The sequence below is a fragment of the Euleptes europaea genome, chromosome 12 (assembly GCF_029931775.1).
Source record: "Euleptes europaea isolate rEulEur1 chromosome 12, rEulEur1.hap1, whole genome shotgun sequence".
Lineage (NCBI taxonomy): Eukaryota > Metazoa > Chordata > Lepidosauria > Squamata > Sphaerodactylidae > Euleptes > Euleptes europaea.
Genome location: NC_079323.1, coordinates 65,489,738 through 65,511,777, shown reverse-complemented (window position 1 = coordinate 65,511,777; position 22,040 = coordinate 65,489,738). Strand labels below are relative to the sequence as shown.

The following is a 22,040-nucleotide window of genomic DNA, read 5'->3' as shown; positions in this document are numbered from 1 at the left end:
AAGAAGACATTCATCGTACAGCTTTAAACTTGTGTCCCATTACTGAGCCACATTTATTACAATTTGTTAAATGTAAACATTTAAAATATACCAAAACTTTTGTAACCCTGTTTCGGTATTTCTTCATTTTATTAATGTATTGGGAGCCTTAAAAAATGGAAGTGGCCCGGGCCTCTCTCTCGACTTCTGAGAGGCCTGGGCCCAAAGATTCTAGGCCATTTTTCTCTTAAGCAATGGAAATACACAAATGGTTTTTAGTTTGATAAGAGCTAACTACATGGTAAGTGGAAACTGTAATAATTAGGCCAAATTCAAAAGAATTCTTGACAATAAAAAGCATCTTTTTATTCAATAAGCAAGGCCTGTAACTATTGCCTTGTAAGGATTTTTGATCAGCACGACCTACAACTTCCCTCTTCCACTTTTCTCCTATAGTTTATTTGAACAAATAATTCATAGTATCTGGGTAATGCACAAAGAAATTGGCTCCTTTCATTATGTTACACTGTGTCTTTTGTAACTGCCCTTCTGACAGTGAGCTAGAGGATTTAGCTTACCGTATATACTCGGGTATAAGCCGACCCGAGTATAAGCCGAAGTGCCTAATTTAACCCCCAAAATGGGGGAAAATTAGGCACCCGAGTATAGGCCGAGGGGGAAATGCAGCCCCTCCCCCCCCGCAGGCTTACCTTAAGGCGGGCGGGCAGGCGGTGGCCCCTTCCCTGCGGGCCAGGAGCGGCCCACGGGGCCTCCTGGGCGCAGGGGGAGGCCGCCGCCACCAGGGAAGGCGTGTGGGCAGGCTGGCGGTGGCGGCAAGTTTCCCCCCTCCCCCCTACCGTATTGACCAGCATATAAGCCGTGTTGGGCTTTTTCAGCCCTTTTTTTGGGCTGAAAAACTTGGCTTATACACGAGTATATACGGTACCCTTCACTGGTCTCTAATTGGGTAATAGATTGTACACACATACCCAAGAGACTGCTAAATGACTGAAGGATAATATCATCACTGACTTCACAAGGATTAAAAAGAATGTGAAAGCAGTAGTGTCACCAGCAAACCTCTGAATCCTCATTTAAACAAATAAATATAGCTAAAGCAATTCATTATGTTAGCAAAATATTCTGTTTTTTCCACTCCCCACCCACCCACAAATTACTTTCGAATTACCTCTGCTAGGATTTCTTACACATTTTCCTACTTACTCCCTTACTCTAAAGAAGCTGTGTTGAAGGCTGAGAAAACTGTTGAAGACAAACACATGATTATTAGGGTTGCCAGTAGGGTTGCCAACCTCCAGGTGATAGCTGGGGATCTTCTGCTATTACAACTGATCTCCAGCTGACAGAGATCAGCTCACCAGGAGAAAATGACAGCTTTGACAATTGGACTTTATGGCATTGAAGTCTCTCCCCTCCCCAAACCCTGCCCTCCTCAGGCTCTGCCCCAAAAACCTCCTGCCGGTGGTGAAGAGGGACCTGGCAACCCTATGCAGTGTTATCTTTATAGATATCCTATGAGGTTGTTGAGGCTGAAAAATAGTGACTAGGCCAAGATCACCAAGCAAAATTCATACTTGAGTGGGAATGGTGTTTCAATTCCAATACTTTTATCTGCTGCACTGGTTCTCGTTAGATAATCCTACTAGAACAAGAATAGTACTAATTGCCTCCACATTTCTTTCCTTTCGCCCATAGAAACTCCTTGATTCATAAATCTTGAGCAGCATAATTCTAAATCTATTATTTAAGGGATATAAGGACTGAGATAGTTTGTCACTGCCAAACCTTAGGATCACTGTCACTTAATAAATAGGGTATTAAGTCAGACACAGAGATACTAGTCCACACTGTTAGAAGAGGAATAATATAACTCGATCTTAGATCCTCATAAAGATGACATACCAGGAGCATGTGTGCTGTGTGTGTAAAGTGCCTTCAAGTCGCAGCCGATTTATGGCGACCCCTTTTTGGGGGGGGGGTTTCATGGCAAGAGACTAACAGGTGGTTTGCCAGTGCCTTCCTCTGCACAGCAACCCTGGTATTCCTTGGTGGTCTCCCATCCAAATACTAATCAGGGCTAACCACTCTAGCATGTGTGCTGGAGAATCAATAAAACCAGAAGAACATAGGCAAGTCCTTTCTGAATATAGTAGGTTCATGTGTCTACCTTGCATAACTATAGAAGGGTTAGCATTTAGTCTAGCAAGAAAAAAAGCTCTTAAGAAATGAGGAGTTGTCAAGAAATAGGTATAAGCAGGAAAGCAATGTGGGGGAGGAATTCCAAAAGACAACCAAACATGACGAGCATAACATGACATGCTAACATAATCACTCTCTCTAATACACTTTTCTATATTTCAGAGAAAGCCTCCGATTTCCCAAGATCTCTTATCATATCCCACGATATGCCCATTAATGACAATTTCTCATCAACATTTTTTCCATGATGATTTATCTGAGTCATGTTTAAAAAAAAACCACTAGATATCCCTCAGTGCTAAAAAAAACCCAGCCTAAATTGTAGCTTAAAGGCAAATAACCATGCCCTTGCTTCAAGAGACATTTGGCCAAACTCAGAACAAAAGACAACACACTGAGGGGCATTTAACAGTCTCCGTAAAAACTGAAGCAGAGGATGATCTATAGACTCATTAACAGAAGTTATCCAAATAGAAGCACCAAAAATATTAATTGGAATAATTTTTAGATTAAAAAATTGAATAACTCCAGGGATATTTTTCCACCTTTGGTATAAAAATAATTAACAATTGCCCCAACACCAAGTTTGATTTTATTAGACACAATCTTTTGATGGAAATTTCAGCTCAGATTATAAGAAAAGGGAATACCAAGATAAGCAATAATGCCAACTAGTACCCAACGGAAAGAGGGCAGTTTTCTCTTCTTAGAGAAGATCATATTCATTATGGTGATTTACTGGAAGACCTTCCCTAAAACAATACTCAGAAAAAAACTGTAATAATCTTTGCAATCCAACATTTGTATGAGATAAAAGAACTGTGCCGTCAGCATAAAGATTAGAATACTATGGTTTTCTAGCTTTGGTGGGTGACAACCCTCTTGAAAATTCACTAAATCCTTCAAATATAAATTAAATAATAGAGGAGCCAGCAGGCAACCTTGTGTAACCCCCCTGACCAAGTCAAAAGGCTCGGTCAATTCCCCTTGGTCACCACAGTGAACCTGAGCTGTAAGATTCTTATGAAATTGCTGTATGAGTCACAACAATCTCCTATCCATGCTGGAATTTGATCATTTTCTCCAGAGTTTTCCCCTAGGAATAGCACTGAAGGGGTCTTTAAGATCTACGAAACCAGCATATAGCGCACCATTTGGAGGAGAAGAATATTTCCATAACAGACCATCCTATTCTAAAACTGATCTGCTCCCAGCCAAGGAGATCATTTTGCTCAATCCAATCAAGTAATTTCCTTAGCAAGTATGAAGAATAGAGTTTGCCCAAAGAAGATACAGGTTGAGCATCCCTCATCTGGACATCCAGTATCCGGACTGATCCAAAAACAGGACCTTTTGAGCCAGCATACAGGCATTGCTCACAGGCCCTTACCAGTACCACTGATAGTTCAAGTGTTCACAAAATTATTAAAAAATATTATTTAAAATTACATTCAGGCAATGTGTATCAAGTATACACAAAACATATATAAAACATAAATGAATTGGGTGCCATCCCCAAGATGTATCTCATTATGTATATGCAATAACTCCAAATTATTCCAAATTATGGAAAAATCCAATAAACAGACCACTTCTGGTCCCAAGCAGTCCAGATAAGGTACTCAACCTTTATTAGGCTGATTGGGAGATAGCAACTTGTGTCAGAACGCTGACCCTTTTTAAAGATTGGAACTATTATGGTGCGTCTCCATGATTTTGGAATGGCTCCGGAAGCGTTGATCTGTGTGAAAACAGGAGCAAGACTATCAACCCACCAACAAGGGTTCACTCTAAATAGTTCATTTGGGATTAAATCAGAACCTGGAGCTCTCCCCCGATGTAGGCGACCAAAGAGGGACTTAATTTCATCAAGATATGTGTGCAAAATGGTAGAGGTTACTATGGTTCCAGATCCTTGATTGTCTGGGGAATAAGAAAACAGGTTTTTAAAATAAGTTATCCAGACGGAAGATGGAATACAGGCAGGGACTTTCACATGACCATTATTGGCAGAATTGAGAATAGACCAAAAGGCTAAGTTGTCATTGTTATTTATAGCTGGAATCAGACGTCGCCAATTCTTATATAAATCGTCCCTTTTCCTCCAGTAAATCAAGGTCTTATAATTCCTCTTGAGAATGATCAGCGCATTCCTGAGGCCGCAGGTGCTGTGCCGCGGCGGGGAGAGACGCAGCAATGGCGCAGCTGGGAGGCCTCCTAAGGGGCTTCGTGGCAGAGTGCGCAGCCAGAAAACTTAAAAGCAAAAAGAGAAGGGAGAGGGAGAGGTGCGGAGCGGAGCGGGTGGCGGTGCAGGGGCAGCGGTGGCACAGGGCTCCCGCCGTGCAGCCCAAGGCCAGGCAGGGCTGTCAGAAGGTTGGGGGCGGGGGCTGGGAGGGTGGGGCAGGGTGAGGGAGGGAGAGGAAGACCAGAAGTGTGGGGCGCAATCAGGAGTTGTAGCGGCAACAAGTACAACTGCGGCAAACATCGAAGATGCTGCATTGCCAGAAGGCCCCCCCAGTCACCGCCCCGACCTCCAGTCGCACCCAAGCACCTCACCTTCACTTGTCATTAATGTCAGGGTAGTTGCCGAGGAGTCAGCGGGAGTAATCGTGCAGTCCTGCCTGCGTCTTCTCTTCTCTGGGGCGACCCTGCCTTGTCCGCGAGTGGCCCACCTGCTGGCGGCTCCAGACTGATGGGTGGCTCCCTGCCGGCGGCACAAACGTCAAGGCCACAGGTGCAGGGCACAAGTCAGCACCTTCTGGCTCCTGCACACCGAGGGCCAGGACTGCCTCCATCTGCATCAGCCAGTACTCCAGGAGGACCGCGATGAGGTGGCCACCACTCACCAGGGTCCTACTCTAGGGCAATTCCTGTCTGGCACAAAGTGCTGTTGTCCAAGTGATTTATGGTCACCGGCAGCGTCCACAGAGTACTGGCAGATGTCCTGGAGGATTCCCCCTCCTCGGCATGGCGCGGCTCCCTTGCCTTCCTGGCTGCAATGGTCACCAACCGTGGCAGGACAATTGCTCACCATTCGGCCGACCTTCCAAACCGCCTTCCCCAATGTCCTATGCCCCCTCGACTGTTCCAACGTTGCCCTCCTGGCCCCCACCAGGATCCACACCACTGGCAGAGTCGCCAGTGCCTCTTCAGCTGGCAGCCGTGCATACAAGAGTGTCTGCACCCGTCACCCACCACCTCCTAGCCACCTCGTGCATTGGCCGCTCCCAGCAGTCGCGGCCACAGACTGCCCTGCAGGGATGGGGAGGGCCGCGGGGAGAGGGTCACAGCTCGATCTTTTTTTCAACCAAAGGAAAGTTGGACCCCCTGAAGAGGGGGCTGGGGCTGCCGGTGTCCAAGCTTGGAGGTGCCACGCAGGAGCTAGCGCACCTCTGGTGGGTAGGGGAGGAGCTGACGGATAGTTCCGTCAGCCCCTTTTTCGACTTTGGTCTGAGTAAAAGTATCCCATCACTGGGGTGAGACACAGGAACGACAGTTGGCTGTTCCCGTGCAGGCCCCAGGCATCCCAGCTTCGTTGGTGTGGGATGTCCTAGCTCGGAAGATGGCCAGACCCCACGAGGCTGGAATGAGTGGTGGTGGAGCCACCTGTGTAGCCACGGCAGGCCAACATGTCATGGTGGCCTGAGTCCTGGGGGAAGTAGGGGTTGTCCGCACAGGGGGGCAGCGAGGGGCCCCCCCGCTGGCAGAGGTGGCATCAGGAGGGCATGTCTGGGTGCCAGCAACCAGCAAAGGACAGTGCCGCATACATGCAAATGTCCCCAAGGGTGGCTGGGAGCTGCCAGCACTGCAATGCCAAGCCATGCCCTCTCGACCTCCCTTCTCGCTCTGCGGCCACTGTGGGAGCTGGCCAAGCGCTGAACCTCAGCCTCCCAAGAGTACAGTGACCAAGCGCTGCCCGCAGTGGAGAGTGCAGCAGAAGTGCCCCTTCCACGAGTGCCCACATCTCTCCCTGTGGTCTAGGAGTGCTGCACCTGCCTTGGAGGCCCCCTACCCTCCCGCTGCTCCCCTACCACCAACTCATGAGTCAGGACTTGCTGTCCTGAGCAAGATCATCTTTACAGGGAGGCACCGTGAGCTTGGGGAATAGGAGGACACACAGGAAGGGGGTCGGAAAGATGGAGAACTGAGGCACCCTGGCCATGCTGCCACAGCCCCTCCATCCCGCCCTCTCAGCCAATGCCAGGCAGACCGGCCAAGGAGCCACTGTCAGTCCTCGGCCCCATGTTTGGGATTGGTACCTTATTCTCATAGGACCTGCACTCCATTTGTTTTTGGAGATCAAATCTATCCAGCTGCTAGAAATTTTACAATAAGATTCTAAGACCATTTCAGAATGCGCATCATTAATCATTTTATTACGAAGCAGGAGGATCTTTTCAGATCTAAAAAATTATTTGGCTAATTTATCTACATTTGATTCTCTTATAACCAGGAGTGAGGGTTAGGTTTGCATCAAATATCTTATTTAAATGGATTGTAAAATTTGGAGTCTTCAATGCTAGAGCAATGCTTCAATGGTAGATGATCACTGTCTTGGCGAGTACCTACTCCTAAATAGTCTACATAGTGTATTAGTTTACGTGAAGCCAAGACAAAGTCAATCGTACTAAAGCTCCCGGTCCTGACCAGAATGTCAGTTACCCTGGAATGTTACCTTTGACTGGGCCATTCAACATAAAGAGGTCCAATCTACTATATAGTTGTGCTAGGTGAAACCCTTTCCAGTTGGATTTAGCATCCCTTGATTGTCTGGGTGGCAAGGGAGATGTTATCTCGTCCATAGGAGGTAAAGCCTTATCACTTAACTATAACCATTTATCAGAAAAGCCAATTCTAGTGTTAAAATCTCCAGCTACCAAAACAAGAGTATCAAGAAACTTCAAAATAAGACTAGCTATATACTTTTCTAAATTGCCCCAAGCTTCTTGTAGCTTAGGCTTATTTGCTTGAGGGGCTATATATACATTAATAATTAAAATATGTAGTTTGGCAGATTGTATAACTACATCCTGTGCATTATGTGTATCTGGTTTTAATTATTTCACTGTAACCTGAAGTTTTGTAGAAATTAAAATAGCAAGACCACTCTGGGGCCAAGGCGGGGAGGTCAAAAATAGTAAATCTATCCATAGTCATCAGTGCTAGAATCCATGTCTCTTGACGCATGGTGATATCAAACCGAGATACGTAATCCATAAAGGTGGGATCAGTTCTTAGATGGCTGGCCCACAGTGTTCCAGGAGAGGATTTGAATGGTACTGTGAGGCCACCATAGTCAATTCGAATGCCTTGCTTGATTTTCTTCCCTTGGTGGAGAGTTCAAAACAGCCTTCAGAGAGAAGATCCAAACCTCCTTAAGTAATCTCTTCTAATTCCTAATTCAAACCTCAATTTAAAGAAACCTGTAACCTTAATCAACTCTTTAGATAAAAGAGATACTCAAAAAGAGAAAAAAGCAGGCTCTGATTTACTTCTCAAGTCAAATCAAATTGTGTTGTTTATTTTCGCCAATTATTTAAATCGAGGTTGATGGGTGAATAGAAGTCATCCTTAACTCCTTAAGTCAACTTTTATGTACAGAAGAGCACTTTATCAACCTCATTAAAACTGAGAGACTCCCGAATCATCATTCACAAACAAGACTGCTTTTAACTTTCAGTTGCTCAATAATTCCTTTGATGTTAACAAAAATGCAGAGATTTCTCTCCTCTTATGAAATTTGTACACAGAGTTTTTAAAGACGAGACACTTTCCCCACTTTTTCCAAACCACATTCCTGCAGTTTCTGAACCCTCTGATTCTAAGCCAGCAACTTCTCCAGGTGGACCTAATAAGGTGAGGCCAGTTCAGCCAATTCAACACAAGTCTAACCTCGGAAGGGAGCAAGGGACTATCATTTCATACTTGAATAAATTAAAAAAACTCTCTTCAAAGTCCCCCACATGGTGGGATCATTTAATCCATTTTTGAAAATGAGGTAGACAATTAAATGCAACCCTAGGCTTCAAACTAAATAAAGCACTAAAACCAAAACTAAGTCTGTGTGGTCAATCTGAACTTGTCTAGTGATTCTATAGAGAGAATTTATTCCACAGTTCTACAGAAGACCTCAACTCTATCTCTTATAAGCACTGAAGAAGAGCCTCCAAGGGTGAGTTTATCATCTAAAGACCCGCTTTGCAGTCCCAATTTCCACCTCTGGTAAGAGGGAAAAGGCAGATGAGGAAGCAGGTAGCTAGTAACTACCACTCACTGCCCCAAACAAGTGGGTAAACATTGACAGTGGTGTGTAGCCGTGGCCAGAGCTTTTGGAGTGGTTGAACCTCAGCAGGAGCTTGGATGCCAAAAAAACCCATGTCACCCTTGCTTGATTGGCAGAACAAGGTGCATTTCCCCATATTTATGTATTTATTTAGTTTTGCATTTATATCCCACTCTATCCCAGCCAAGGCCAGGCTCAGTGTGGCTCACAGCATTAAAACATCATTTCCATACATCAATCAATATTACATTAATATACAAAAATAATGTACAATTAAAACCATAGATCACAATTCTAAAATCCAACTTTCAATATGAGATGGCAGTTACTGCTCTTTTAACCTAAGGTGTCAATGTGAACTCTGACGAGAATCACTCAGTTTTGGTTCCATTTAATAATCACAACTGAGTGTGCTCAAATAAAAGGAGAACGTTTAATCCTTCCTGTGCTGCCAGATTTATTACATGTACTGCTTACACCCATAAACCATGATAAGGCATTATCTTGGTAAACTGCATGTTGTTTTACAATAACCAGATACTGTCATCATTTAGAAACTACGTGTTAAGAGTCTGTGTCTTCAAAACTACAAAACTATTGATCAAATACTAGCATATTTAGCTTCTTTACTGCATTGGGTCAAATTTATATATTAATTTGTAACGTCAGACTTCAAATTTTAAGCAAAATACAGCTATTTCCTTGTGTCACCTTTTATTCTTCCTAGACTGTCTAGTACTCAAACATGGCATATTGTAAATATTACAATATACAGATATTTTGCTGCCTCCATATAGAGATATATGTCCAATCATAGGCACTAATTTTATTTTAAACACCACCCCTCTCAGTTGGATGCAAACATGAGCTTCTCATATCTTTACATTTAAAAAAACCCTTATTTACTACAGTTCATTTTGATTTTCAAAACAGTTTTCATGTCCTTTTATAAATAGAGGTGAAACGTCAGCATGAGTCAGAACGCTGAAACATCTCTCATTTCTGATTCAGGGCAATTTAGCCCGCAGAGTCTCCACTGTGTAGAAAGACCACTTACCTCAGCTATCAAAAACAGCTGCCACTACAGAGCAGAGATTAGCTTCACAGCTTCTACATTGCATCACAGCATATAGTGGCATGCACTGACGTCTGCTTCAGCACTGACTTGCATGATGATTATACTCTGGTGAAAAGAAAAAAACTCTTCTTCCCTCCAACTATGGAGCACCAATATCTAGAGCGAATTTTCACTCCCATGTGCCTTCGTATCAGTAATAATAATGACCCTCAAAATTTACTGGTACATAAGTCATTCAGAGAAATTAAATGAAGCAAAATCTTAATGAAGTGTGCAGAATATTTAGGTATCGCTAGTTTTGTCTCTATTTCATTCACAGTTGTTCCAGATGGCAAACAGAAGAATCTGGAAAGAGAGGGCATTACAGATATTCAAGGCTTCAGGGCAATACTGTAGCACTCATTCCATCAGTACAGACAACTGAACCAGTAACACTTTTGTGAATAGGGTAAACAATTAGATTGAAGAAAAGGGTAAAGATTCTAGAAAAAGGAATTGATGCTGAGAGTTCCCTGGCTAAAGTCTCATCTCAGTCAACAACTCAGTAAGTGGTCTTAGGCAAGCTACAACTGCTACATACTTGTATCTGAAGTACAGGGATAACAACATTGACTTGTTTTATCATAATTTTGTCATAAGGATTAACTAGACAACTTGTGTGACATCTCTGTAAACTTGAAATTCAGCTATATAAATGCTTATAATTATTATTTCCTCTGGTAATTCTTATTCTGTGCTACAATCTGACACCAGAAAGGGTTTTACAAATAAGTTAGAAACAAATAAATTATATCTATTCCTAATGAGATGACCTGATGGTACATAGGATGCTATCACAGTTCCAAGAACAATCAAAGTGTTGCATGTACGTCTGTCTGAAGCAAATCACTTTCCTGAGTGCATACACATGTTGACTGCAGAGTGGGTGCAAAAGCAAAGCAAAAAAAACAACCAAAAACACTCCACTGTAAACCTATATTGGGATCAAATATGCCCCCCTTCAGAGAGTTAACAGACACACCATGCGCTTGCATACCCCCTCCCCAAATTCTCACCAAAGCAGTTTTTTAGTTTTCTGAAACCAGTTGAGAATTTAGCAATGGGAAACATATCATAATTAGAAACTCTGGAATTTTACCCCTGGTTTTCTTTAAAATAGGAGCCCCGTGGCGCAGAGTGGTAAGCTGCAGTTCAAGCTCTGCTCACAACCTGAGTTCGATCCCGACGGAAGTCAGTTTCAGGTAGCCAGCTCAGGGTTGACTCAGCCTTCCATCCTTCTGAGGTCGGTAAAATGAGTACCCACCTTGCTGGGGGTAAAGGGAAGATGACTGGGGAAGGCACTGGCAAACCACCCCCTAAACATAGTCTACCTAGTAAACGTTGGGATGTGACGTCACCCCATGGGTCAGGAATGACCCAGTGCTTGCCTTTACCTTTAATCTAGATATAGCTGTAAACACATTCTGTAAATAGCATTGTAAGCAACTTGGCAGTGATTCTGGCACTTTCTGGCAAGTGCACAAAAGTGTTTCCACTTGAGACTTTCTGTCAGGACTATGAAAACAAAGATCAGGTTTTTAGAGCAGGCAAAATATAGAAGATTGCCTAGATATAAATGCCACAAAGTCAGGGTGTAAAATAATTAATTTAAGAGAGCATCTGGGTAATGGTGGGAGATTGACAGGTGATCCAGAGTTACCCTTCCCTATAGCATAAGTAGACACCCAAATATGCCACCTTGGTATGTGTCCACTACCAGAGATGGCACCACCAACCGGTGCTCAGCTGAACTAGTAGACCAACATCAAATATGCATTGACCAGCAAACAAAGTTTTGAAGGTGAATGTAAACCAAACTTACTTCTTGAACATCAATCAATAAAAAAACAAGGATATTCAAAACTGCTTGGTTTCATATGGTAGAAACCTTACACACAGACCCGTAAAATTTCCTTATGTTTTTTACATGTACACAAAAAGCTGGAGAGGTGCTGAAAAGCATGTGGCAGATGTGAATTGAGATCTAGTTTAGGAAATTATTGGTTGTGGGCTAGATTAGATTTGATTGCTTATTATCTTCATATTTTGCAAATAAAGAACAAACTATACCGAATGCAATGTAGCATTATTATAATTAATTGATATTTGCTCCTTCAAAAATCATATAACAGCAAGAAACATTATGTATGATCACATCTATTTTAGTAAACATAATCAGGCAATATGATAAAAAAATGCTTTGAAGGTACATACTGGACAGTACCTGGGGGGGGGGGGAGGAATCTGATCCTTACCCGGGTTTAAGATGTCCCTTACGTTCATTTACTGGCTCCCCCCGCCATAAATTTGGTTTTTTACATTCTCTAATAATATATTTTTAAAATACATAAATTCTCCCTGAAGGTATATAAACACACCAGCCAACTTCTTTGCTTAATCAACAGTACAACTGCAAGGAACAGAACAAGATAAAACCACCGATGCTGAAGGAAGAGAACCAGATTTCAAACTATAAAACACTTTATTCTGCATTTTTTTAAAATGTTATGGCTCTTGGAAGCATCACCCGCTGAGTTCCACGGGACGGTTACCGTCAGCCCTGGGAAGCCTTTGGGGCCTGAAGTTGAGGCGATGCCGTTTGTGTAAAAGTGGGCGGGGCGAGCGCGCCGCTCCCGTCGGCGTGACGCAGGGACCCCTTCCGGCTCGGGGCGGCGGTTGAATTCGGGCCCCGAGGACCTCCCTCATCGCGCGCCGCTACGGAGCGGAACCGGCCCGGGAGGCCCGGGAGGGTCGGCCGCGCGCCCCCTCGAGCACGAGCGCCCGCCCTCCGCACAGCTTCGCCCTTAGAGCAGGGGGGCCAACTCCCAGCGCGCCTAACCCCCACCGCTCCCTGCAGGCAGAGGCACGGGCGGAGGCGGCCTCTCCGTTCAGCGGGACGCCGGGCCGCTTCCCGAGCGCCGCGCACAACCGAGCCCGCGCGCTCCCTCCCTCCCTCGCTCGCTCTCTGCCTCCAGGCTGCGCGTTCGGCGGAGCGCGCCAGGACGCCGCCCCTGCGCCTCAGGCCCCTCCACTCGGCGCTCTGGCTCGCAGCCTACCTGCAGGGGGAAGGCGGCCGCCCTGTTGCCCACGTAGCCGCGCACGACATGGCTCTGGATGGAGAGCACCCGGCACTCCGCCGCCGCCGCCGCCTCCATGCTCTGCGCACCCCGAGGCCGAGGCGCCGCGCTCGGCCCTGCAGCTGCCCGAGGCTCGGCGGGCGTCAGGCGGCCGGCGCCGCCTCAGCGAGGGAGCGCGAGGAGCCGAGCAGAAGCGCCGCGCGGCGAGGAAGTCAGGCGGTCGGCGCGGACACCTAAAGCCTCATCTGACATCACAGGCGAGACTGGGCAGGCGGCGGCCGCGGCTCCCGCGAAAGACGTTTGAAGGCGCACGACGCCGCCCAGCGCCCAGCAGGGGGCGGGAGAGGGGCGGGGAGGGCGGACCCCTCGGAGGAGGGGGGGGAGGAGGAGGGGGGGAGGCCTAGGCCGACCTCAACCCCCCCCCCGCACCCAGTGCTTTCTGGCGGCGTGCGTCGGCCTAGGCCTCCCCCCCCCCACACACACTCCTTCTGCGCGGGGGCCGCCCGCCCGGCAGCTTCCCTCGCCTCCCGCCGCCTTGGGCGCCCACGCAGCTGCCCACGGAATAAAGCAAGTCTCGCTCCCCGCACGTCCGAGGGCGCCCCGTCACGACGGCGCCAGAGCCGCGCCGCTGCCCGGCGACCAGCGAGCGAGGGGTGGATGGCGGCCCGCTAGGCCGAGCCTCGTCCCTGGGGGTCGGGCGCCAGCTTGCGGTCGGCCCCCCCCCCATAACTGGGAAGGGAAATTGCCGTTCTCGCCCTGAAGCGTCAGAGGCTTGCAGGTAGGGTTGCCAACCTCCAGGGACTTACCCCCAAAACCACACAGGAACCATATCATCCAATAAATCGCCACTACATTCCAATAATAAAACCTACAACCGAGTAGTAGGTACACATGAAGCTGCCTTCTACTGAACCAGACTCTCGGTCCATCCGAGTCAGTCCTGTCTGCTCAGACGGGCAGAGGCTCTCCAGGGTCTCAGGCATTGACATTCAAAGGCTCCCGGCAGGATAGGATGCCACTGTTTGCCCGTCCACACCGGGGCACCGGGATCTGGGCAGGCGCTGGCCGAGCATCCTCCAGCCGGCCCGGCCAAGGTCGTTGCAAAGGCACGCCGGGTCCCGAGGCCGCAGGTATAACAAACACAGTCAGGTAACGTATAGAAATATACAAAAAAAGATGGTTACCCATCAAAATCCACAAAAGTGTGAATACAGGTATACAAATATCTATTTCTAATATAAAGGTAAAGGTCCCCTGTGCAAGCACCGGGTCATTCCTGACCCATGGGGTGACGTCACATCCGACGTTTATGTGAGGGTTCCCAACCTCCCTGTGCAAACTCCATAAAATCACTTGCTCAGACGGTCATGCAGAAACAAGGAACTTTATTGGAAGCTTCAGGTAGTACAGGCCTTACACTGGTAAAGTTGCAAGTGCTCACGATTTCACAAAGACAGAATTATAACCCCTACAGGGAAGCAGATGTCCAACGTATGTTATGGGAATCTACGAGATAATAGTGCATGGTACAAGAACATCAAAGACCTCAGGGAGCTCGTTATTGCTATCTGCCCACCAAGGCCACAGCTGGTGGGAGGGAGTCAGAGAGAGCAAGGGAGGTGGACGTGGGAAGAGACATTCCAACCTGGGGCCTGTCAGATGCAGCGCCTGAACCAAGGAAAGGCAAAAGGCCTGGACTGCTTTTATGAGTCCGGGGGGGGGGGGGGGGAACACACAAGGCAAAGGCGTACAGACCCTCACAGTTTACTGGGCAGACTTTGTTTACGGGGTGGCTTGCCAGTGCCTTCCCCAGTCATCTTCCCTTTCTAATATATATGTCTAATAATATTTATTTCATAGCAGACTAAAGGTTCGTCAGATGTCAGGCAAGGAACTACTGAGTACACAGAAGTGTCTTATGTTTTGCCAAACCTCCAGGTACTAGCTGGAGATCTCTCGCTATTATAACTGATCTCCAGCCAATAGAAATCAGTTCCCCTGGAGAAATTTGGCAATAGGAATCTATGGCATTGAAGTCCCTTCCCTCCCCAAACCCCGCTCTCCTCAGGCTCTGCCCCAAAAACCTCCCACTGGTGGCGAAGAGGGACCTGGCAACCCTACTTGCATGACATGAAAAGAGGTGGTAATAAGGTAGAGGGGACAGTTTTAGCTCAGACTGGAGGCAGGGCCCGTACCAGTCTTTTTTTTTGTGCCCTAGGCAAGGCTAACTACTTGTGCCCTCCCCCATTGCTAACCAATTTTCAAAAACAGATGTCTTGTAGAAAAAATAAAATCCTGATGCATTCCTACACAACTTTTTATAAGATGTTATAATTATATTCCATAGCACTGCTGTGGTACTTATCTTAAAATAAAAAATATAAATTGTCGGTTGCATTTTTTCAAGAAACTAACTGTTTAAAACTGTGCCCCTCGAGCCAGTTCTGCACCCCTCCGAGGTCTGCGCCCAAAGGCTAGTTCCCCTAATGCACCGGCCCTGACTGGACTCTTTTAATATTCCCCTGCAATTACATTGTTCTGTAAATGGGACACTAATATGAAGGGCTAAGCCACCGTCTGCCCCCCCTGATGTGTTAATTTTTAATCTGCAGGAAGTTTTTGCACAGGGAAGCATTAAAATGTTGCTCTCTTCACCTACAGCCTGATGTAGTACAGTCCACTGTACTACTTCAGAATTCTACCACCTCAATTTTTATCGTTTACACTAAGCCTTGGATGGATATGGCCAGGGCCTTGCAGCTTGGGTCTGGATTTCCAGGGCAAGCAAACTGAGCTAATTCCTTCCTGAGCCTTGGCCCTGCCAACACTGTGTTGATCATAGATTCAGGGTAGATGGAAATTATCTTCTTGCAGTAGGGTTGCCAAACTCCGGGTACTAGCTGGAGATCTCCTGCTATTACAACTGATCTCAAAAGAGATCAGATCACCTGGAGAAAATGGCTGCTTTGGCAGTTGGACTCTATGGCATTGCATGGTTTGGAGAGAGTGGACAGGGAGAAGTTTTTCTCCCTCTCCCATAATACTAGAACACGGGGTCATCTGCTAAAGCTGGAGGGCGAGAGATTCAAAACAGATAAAAGGAAGTATTTTTTCACACAACGCATAGTTAAATTGTGGAACTCCCTGCCCCAGGATGTGGTGATGGCTGCCAGCTTGGAGGGCTTTAAGAGGGGAGTGGACATATTCATGGAGGAGAGGGGTATTCATGGCTGTTAGTTAGAATGGATATTAGTCATGCTGCATACCTATTCTCTCTAGTATCAGAGGAGCATGCCTATTATTTTGGGTGTGGTGGAACACAGGCAGGATGGTGCTGCTGCACTCGTCCTGTTTGTGGGTTCCTAGAGGCACCTGGTTGGCCACTGTGTGAACAGACTGCTGGACTTGATGGGCCTTGGTCTGATCCAGCAGGGCCTTTCTTATGTTCTTATGTAGTCCCTCCCCTCCCCAAACCCTGCCCTCAGGCTCCACCTCAAAAACCTCTTGGCACCCTATTAGTGCCACCCTTACCAAGCATCTCGGCCAGAATTGCTTGGCGTCCCTTCCCTACCGGAGACCCTGCACTGCATGCAGCAGGGAGAGCATGAGGTTAGTGATTGATTCTTTCCTTGGCTGGCTTCTGGCCCTTTGCCCACTGGCGCACCAACCTCTCTCTCCCCCTGAAGAAGCACCACCTGGTGATGCTTCATCAGATGGTTCTAAAATCCAGTGGTCGAGAGATGATTAAAGTCTCTCCCTCGACTGATCTGGGACCTACACAGTTGGCACTGTGTGTTATGGGTATCCTCCACCACCTGGAAGTGCTTCCAGACCGAGGATGTGACGGGGGCACCTATGCTGCCAAGCAGCTATGGGCACCAGGAGAGCCGCCTCCTTTGAGGAGCTCGGAGCAGACGTGCCATGTCTAGGGGACACAGAGGGAGATGGCGGCGGGGAAAGATGGTTGCACTGTTAGGTGCTCCTCCATCTCTTCCTCTTTTATCTCCTCAACCCTCTCCTCCTGACTCCCCTTGGAAGGACTTCTGGGGTGTGAAGGAGACGAAGGTGATGTTTGGCCCAGCACCTCTGCAAGCTCCTCCACCATCCTCCTGGACCCTGGGGTGAGCTCCGAAAGACTCATGTACATGAAGCTCAGCCCCAAAGACAGACCAGACTGCTCCTCCTTCTGCTGGGAAGGGTCAACAACAGCAGCAGGAGGCGGGACAGCCTGAGCAGCAGACCCCCACCCAATGCCAGCACCTGCGATCATCTGTGCAGGTGGGGCAGCTCCAGAGGCCCCCCCCCTGACAAATAGATTCCTGTGTGGATACTTCATCGCACCACTCCAGCCAGAGGCTGGGGCAGTGGTCGGCGGCTGTGGAGTTGGTCTCCGTGCAGGTCGGGAAAGCCACAGCCCTCCCCCTCTAGTCTTCTCCTTTGCTTTGCCCTTGGGGCCCTTCTGAGCTGCACCCCTGCCACTCATTGTTCCCCACCTGCACAGGATCCAAAGTGTGAGCCACGATATTGTGTGTATTGTTTCCTTTGCAAGTAGAGCTGGCTGTTACCTGCTTTTCACTCAGCTGCCTCTATCTGGGACCTCACTCTTAAGAAGGTAACTATAACCCCCCTGGAAACCTCATATTCTTATGTCCAACCCTTCAAACATTTACTTTCTGAGTTCTGTATCTGTTGGGAATTTTGTGTGCATGTTCAAACCAAATTGACTATTTTAATAAAATCCTTAAAATTCATTAAAGCCTCTTTATTGAGAACCTTTCCATTGGTGCGCTCATCTTGCGTATAAATTGGTTTAAAGATCCCCACGCCTGCCTCTAGCTAAGCTCTATCAGTCTCCTGCTAATTTCCACCAATAAAAGGAGATCCCTGTGCTTGGTGTAACACTGCATCTGGGCCAACAGTTGCTTCACTGATCCCAGCTGTTTTTCTGCTCTCCCAGCCACATACAGGCTCCTGAGGTCTGCTGCTATCATCCACCCCACACATACATCTGCTCATTGCCTCCTTTTACATGTGTGCCCCCCCACCCCCAGCTCTTCTCATCCTTGGCAGCCCAGGTGACTTGTCTTCCATTCTGGCTATTTGAAGTTTCCATTGTTTAGGCCTCAGAGTAGGTTCTGTTGCTCAGGCTCTGACGGCCACAGTGATGATACTGTTTCATGTTATAAGTGCTGTGACTCAGTGGCAGAGCAGATACTTTGTAGGCAGATGATTCCATTCCTGTATCTTCTTTAAAGGCCTCAAGCAGAAGGGTCCCTATCTGAAATCCTGGAAAGCTGTTGCCAGTCAGAGTGGACAATACCAAGCTACATGGACCATTGCTCTAACTCAGAGCTGCATATGTTATGGCAGCCAAGGAGAGGACTAGACATGGGGGAAAAAATTGGGTGCAATCTCATGGTGGACATACCTTGTAGTACAGGTCTTCCATAGAATTCCTGGTCAGAGGAGAAAGCTAGATTTGCCGACCCATGAGGCCACTCCCAAATTTGTGATTCCATGTACAGAGAAAGTGAGATGGCCTGATGCATATCTTTATGTGTGAGTGTGTGTAAAGTGCCTTCAAGTCGCCGCCGACTTATGGCGACCCGTTTTTGGGGTTTTCATGGCAAGAGACTAACAGAGGTGGTTTGCCAGTGCCCTCTGCACAGCAACCCTGGTATTCCTTGGTGGTCTCCCATCCAAATACTAACCAGGGCTGACCCTGCTTAGCTTCTGAGATCTGACGAGATCAGGCTAGCCTGGGCCATCCAGGTCAGGGCACATATCTTTATACTGTTCTCTTATCTGTCATATACACTACAACATCTAATTGTTCAATAGTATTTTATTGATATGATACAGAATGGCTGTAGCCAAAAAATAAATGTAAAACTATTGTAACTGTCAGTATAAGAAATAATAGATTGAGCTATTGTCAGAAGTTAGGTTTTCCAGTCTGAATAAAATTTCTTCCATGATGTCCTTCAACCATATGATTCAATGAGAGGTTGAGTTCACCAAATCTTCACTATTGCTTCATTCTTTCACTAGATTTGTGCAATTTTAAATAAGAATCCACAATCTTTTTAGGTAGAGGGGGAAACTAAAAGCCAGTGTTTTGTGAAACAAACATTGGGGGTTACCGCACTTGTATTCCCAGCAATGTAGTACGAGTTTGAAAACGTTTTAAAAAATACTGTTCGCACTTTCTATGTATTCCTACCAATGTATTAAGAGTTTGAAAATGTTATAAAAAATACTGTTCTCACTTTGTTTGGCCCCTTTAGCTGTGAAGATGTTTTCCAACCATTTATAAGCCGTGGTATCCAAAAACCCTTTTAAAGCTATGTTTTTTATAACATTTTCAAACTCTTAATACATCGCTGGGAATACAAAGTGCGGTAACCCCCATTGTGTTTCTTTTATTTTACTATACAAAATAATTCCTGCAAGGATTTTTGAACAACCTACATTTTGTTTGTTTCTTCTTCCTTATGACTCATATCTTATAGTTAATCTCCATACTTTTGGTTTGGTCCTTGAAAAGAATTACACGATATGTGTCATGGACAATGTTGTTTGGCTTTGTGATTGTATGCTTTCGTAGGCTGCAGCTGAAAAAGATATGTTACTTTGTCCCATATTATTAATTTGATTGATAACATTAGTTATAGTCATACTATTGCTTTTGGATTACTATAAAAAGAGATGGAAGAAATGTAGAGAGGGAAAATAGAAAAAGTGGGAAATGAAGTTTGGCTAACTTTACTAAAGATACATTCCTCTGCACATTTAATTGGAAGTAAGTCACCCTGAAATCGATAGGAATTACTTCTTAGGATCAGGCTAAAATCCTGAATATTTTTACTAGGTATCACATCTCATTGAACTCTAAATGGGGTGTCTGGGCAAACATGCTTAATATTACACAACTAAATGATTGCTTTGGATTATACCAACTGAAAACTTGCAATCTGGTTACACACTGTAGGGAATGCAGTCTAGGTTGAGAGCTCTCTCCATCGGGTATCCAAATAAACATAGTTTTTGAAGCATACGCTTGCATTTACTGTGTATTAGGACTTGTAGTGAGCAAAATACATGTAAAAGCATGAAACAGCTCTGTTGTGGCAAACCTGAGTCCTCATTGATAAGGTTTATTGGGTTGGCTCCAGAACATCCATAAGTGCCCTTCCATGTATGGAAAGGACCCTTCTGAGAGCTCGTGAAATGAACAGAAGGGCATCTTTGGATCTGTGGTTTGAATCCAGTCCGCTGTGTTTAATGTTTGAGGATGTGAAATAGTTTATTCTTTACTCAGCAGCTGTTCCTTGAGTGGCATGTTATGGGATTTATGGTTGTAGAACAAGACATTTTGAATGTTATTATAGTTATTGTAGCTTATTTTTTCAAGCTGAATTTCAGATTTTGGGGAGGGGTTGTGGCTCAGTGGTAAGAGCATCTGTTTGGCATGCAGAAGGTCCCAGGTTCAATCCCCGGCATCTCCAGTTAAAGGGATTAGACAGGTAGGTGGTGTGAAAGACCCCTGCCTGAGACCCTGGAGAGCCGCTGCTGGTCTGAGTACACAATACTGACTGAGGGTCTGATTCAGTATAAGGCAGCTTCATGTGTTCATGTGTTCCCTTGATATAACATTGTACATTGACACTTCTCTGGATGGGCAAAATCTTTACACCATGGGCCAAGGCTGATACTACTTTCTTTTTATTATCTGATTATGGGAGCCCCAGGTACATCTGGATAAACAGCTGGAGAATTCCTCCAGTGAAGGTTTACTCTAGTGCAGTATAATACTTCTAATTTAACAGTGTGCATCACATAGATATACGTACTTATGAATAATCTAAAACTACGTACTTATGAATAATCTAAAACTACATACTTATGAATAATCTAAAACTACATCAAAATTACATGGCAAAAAGAGTGTGAGGTTAACATTCTTGTTAAGTCCATGTTTCTTAGAACAACCAAACGGTGTTATTTAAATGGAGAATTTACAGTGCAATCCTTAGCAAAGTTACACCCTTTTAGGTCCACTGAAGTCAATGATCTTAGAGGGTGTGACTGTTTAGGATTGTACTGTTAGCTAGATCATTCAGTCCAAACATAACATTTTTGGACCGAATGAACATTTACAGTAGAAGTATTCAAACATATTAGTTGAGAAGTGCATATAGCCCCTTCAAACAGTATTAAATTAGGCCATGCTGCTAAGAAACTGTCAATGAGAAAAATGCCTTTGACTCCTAACAGAAAGCAAGTTATTGAAAATTGATATCGTCATCAAGATCACCTTGTGGTGGAAATTATTATAGTTCATTTGAATGACCTGACAGGAAATTTTAATCTGCTTGCAAAGGATTTAATGCAAAAAGGACTGAAATCAGTGCAATTTCTCAAAAAAGTTTTAAACTGAAGCCGAAATGGCAACCAGTGGGATTATATTTTCAGCTTTCTTGAGAAAAGCAGTAGTCTAAGATTTACCATAGTTGCGATTACCACACTGAAAAGGCTTTATGAATTGGCTATGTTCCTTCATTAAAATGCAGAAGAAAAGAAACCATCAAATATATACTAAGCCAATACCCATATAATTATAGCTTTCAAGGCCACATACTGCAAAGTCTTGAGTCACTGATCTCCTATCAACCTGACTACAAACTCTCCCATTATACCAGGCCCAAAATAGAGACTAACTGGAATTTATTTAAAATCTAGTTAGTGGGTTTGAAGCCTTATTTCAAAACAGTGACAAGTTCTGAACAATTTTTTTAAAATATATTAGCTTTGAAAATAGGAGACTTCACTCACGCAAGTGTTGCGGGACATAGCTTCAAACATCTTTAATTCACTGAGTTTTCCAATGTTCTTTTGACATTTGTAGCCATAGCACTTGGTATGTAGAATTAATTGTCAGGAATAAGAGTTGAAGCCCAGTATTGGTCTTAACATAATGAGCACTCAAGTCCAAAGAAGAAGATACAGTAGATACATGAAATCCACATTGATGCACTGGATAGTTATGCTAGGTTTGAATTTAGGAGACCTCAGTTTAAATATCTTAGCCATGAAGATTACCAGGTACTTGTTGAATAGCATCAGCAACAGGCCAAGCCATGGTGGAATGTGGGGGAGGTGTGGAAACAACGGTGGAGGTGGCGAAATGTGTTCACAAAAGAGGTGGTGAACAGTTCCTGCATGTGATAAGCCAAGTGAAGGAAATCCTAACTTTGTCTACAATGACCCCCAGGAACAGATGGCCAATAGCTTGTTTCATTTGAAGATGATATGATATAATTCTCAGCTTTACTTTTTTTTTATGATCAAGGAAGACCTCCCC

The 22,040-nt window shown here is 45.4% G+C and overlaps 1 protein-coding gene across 1 annotated transcript in view; it reads right to left on the bottom strand.

Moving 5' to 3' along the window:
• PDXK (pyridoxal kinase) overlaps positions 1-12,754 on the bottom strand; it is an 83,350-nt gene extending 70,596 nt beyond the window's left edge. Inside the window, exon 1 of the mRNA XM_056858421.1 lies at positions 12,656-12,754. Coding sequence (XP_056714399.1) covers positions 12,656-12,754 — 99 coding nt within the window. The remainder of the gene's footprint in view (positions 1-12,655) is intronic.
• Positions 12,755-22,040: the final 9,286 nt, after the last annotated feature.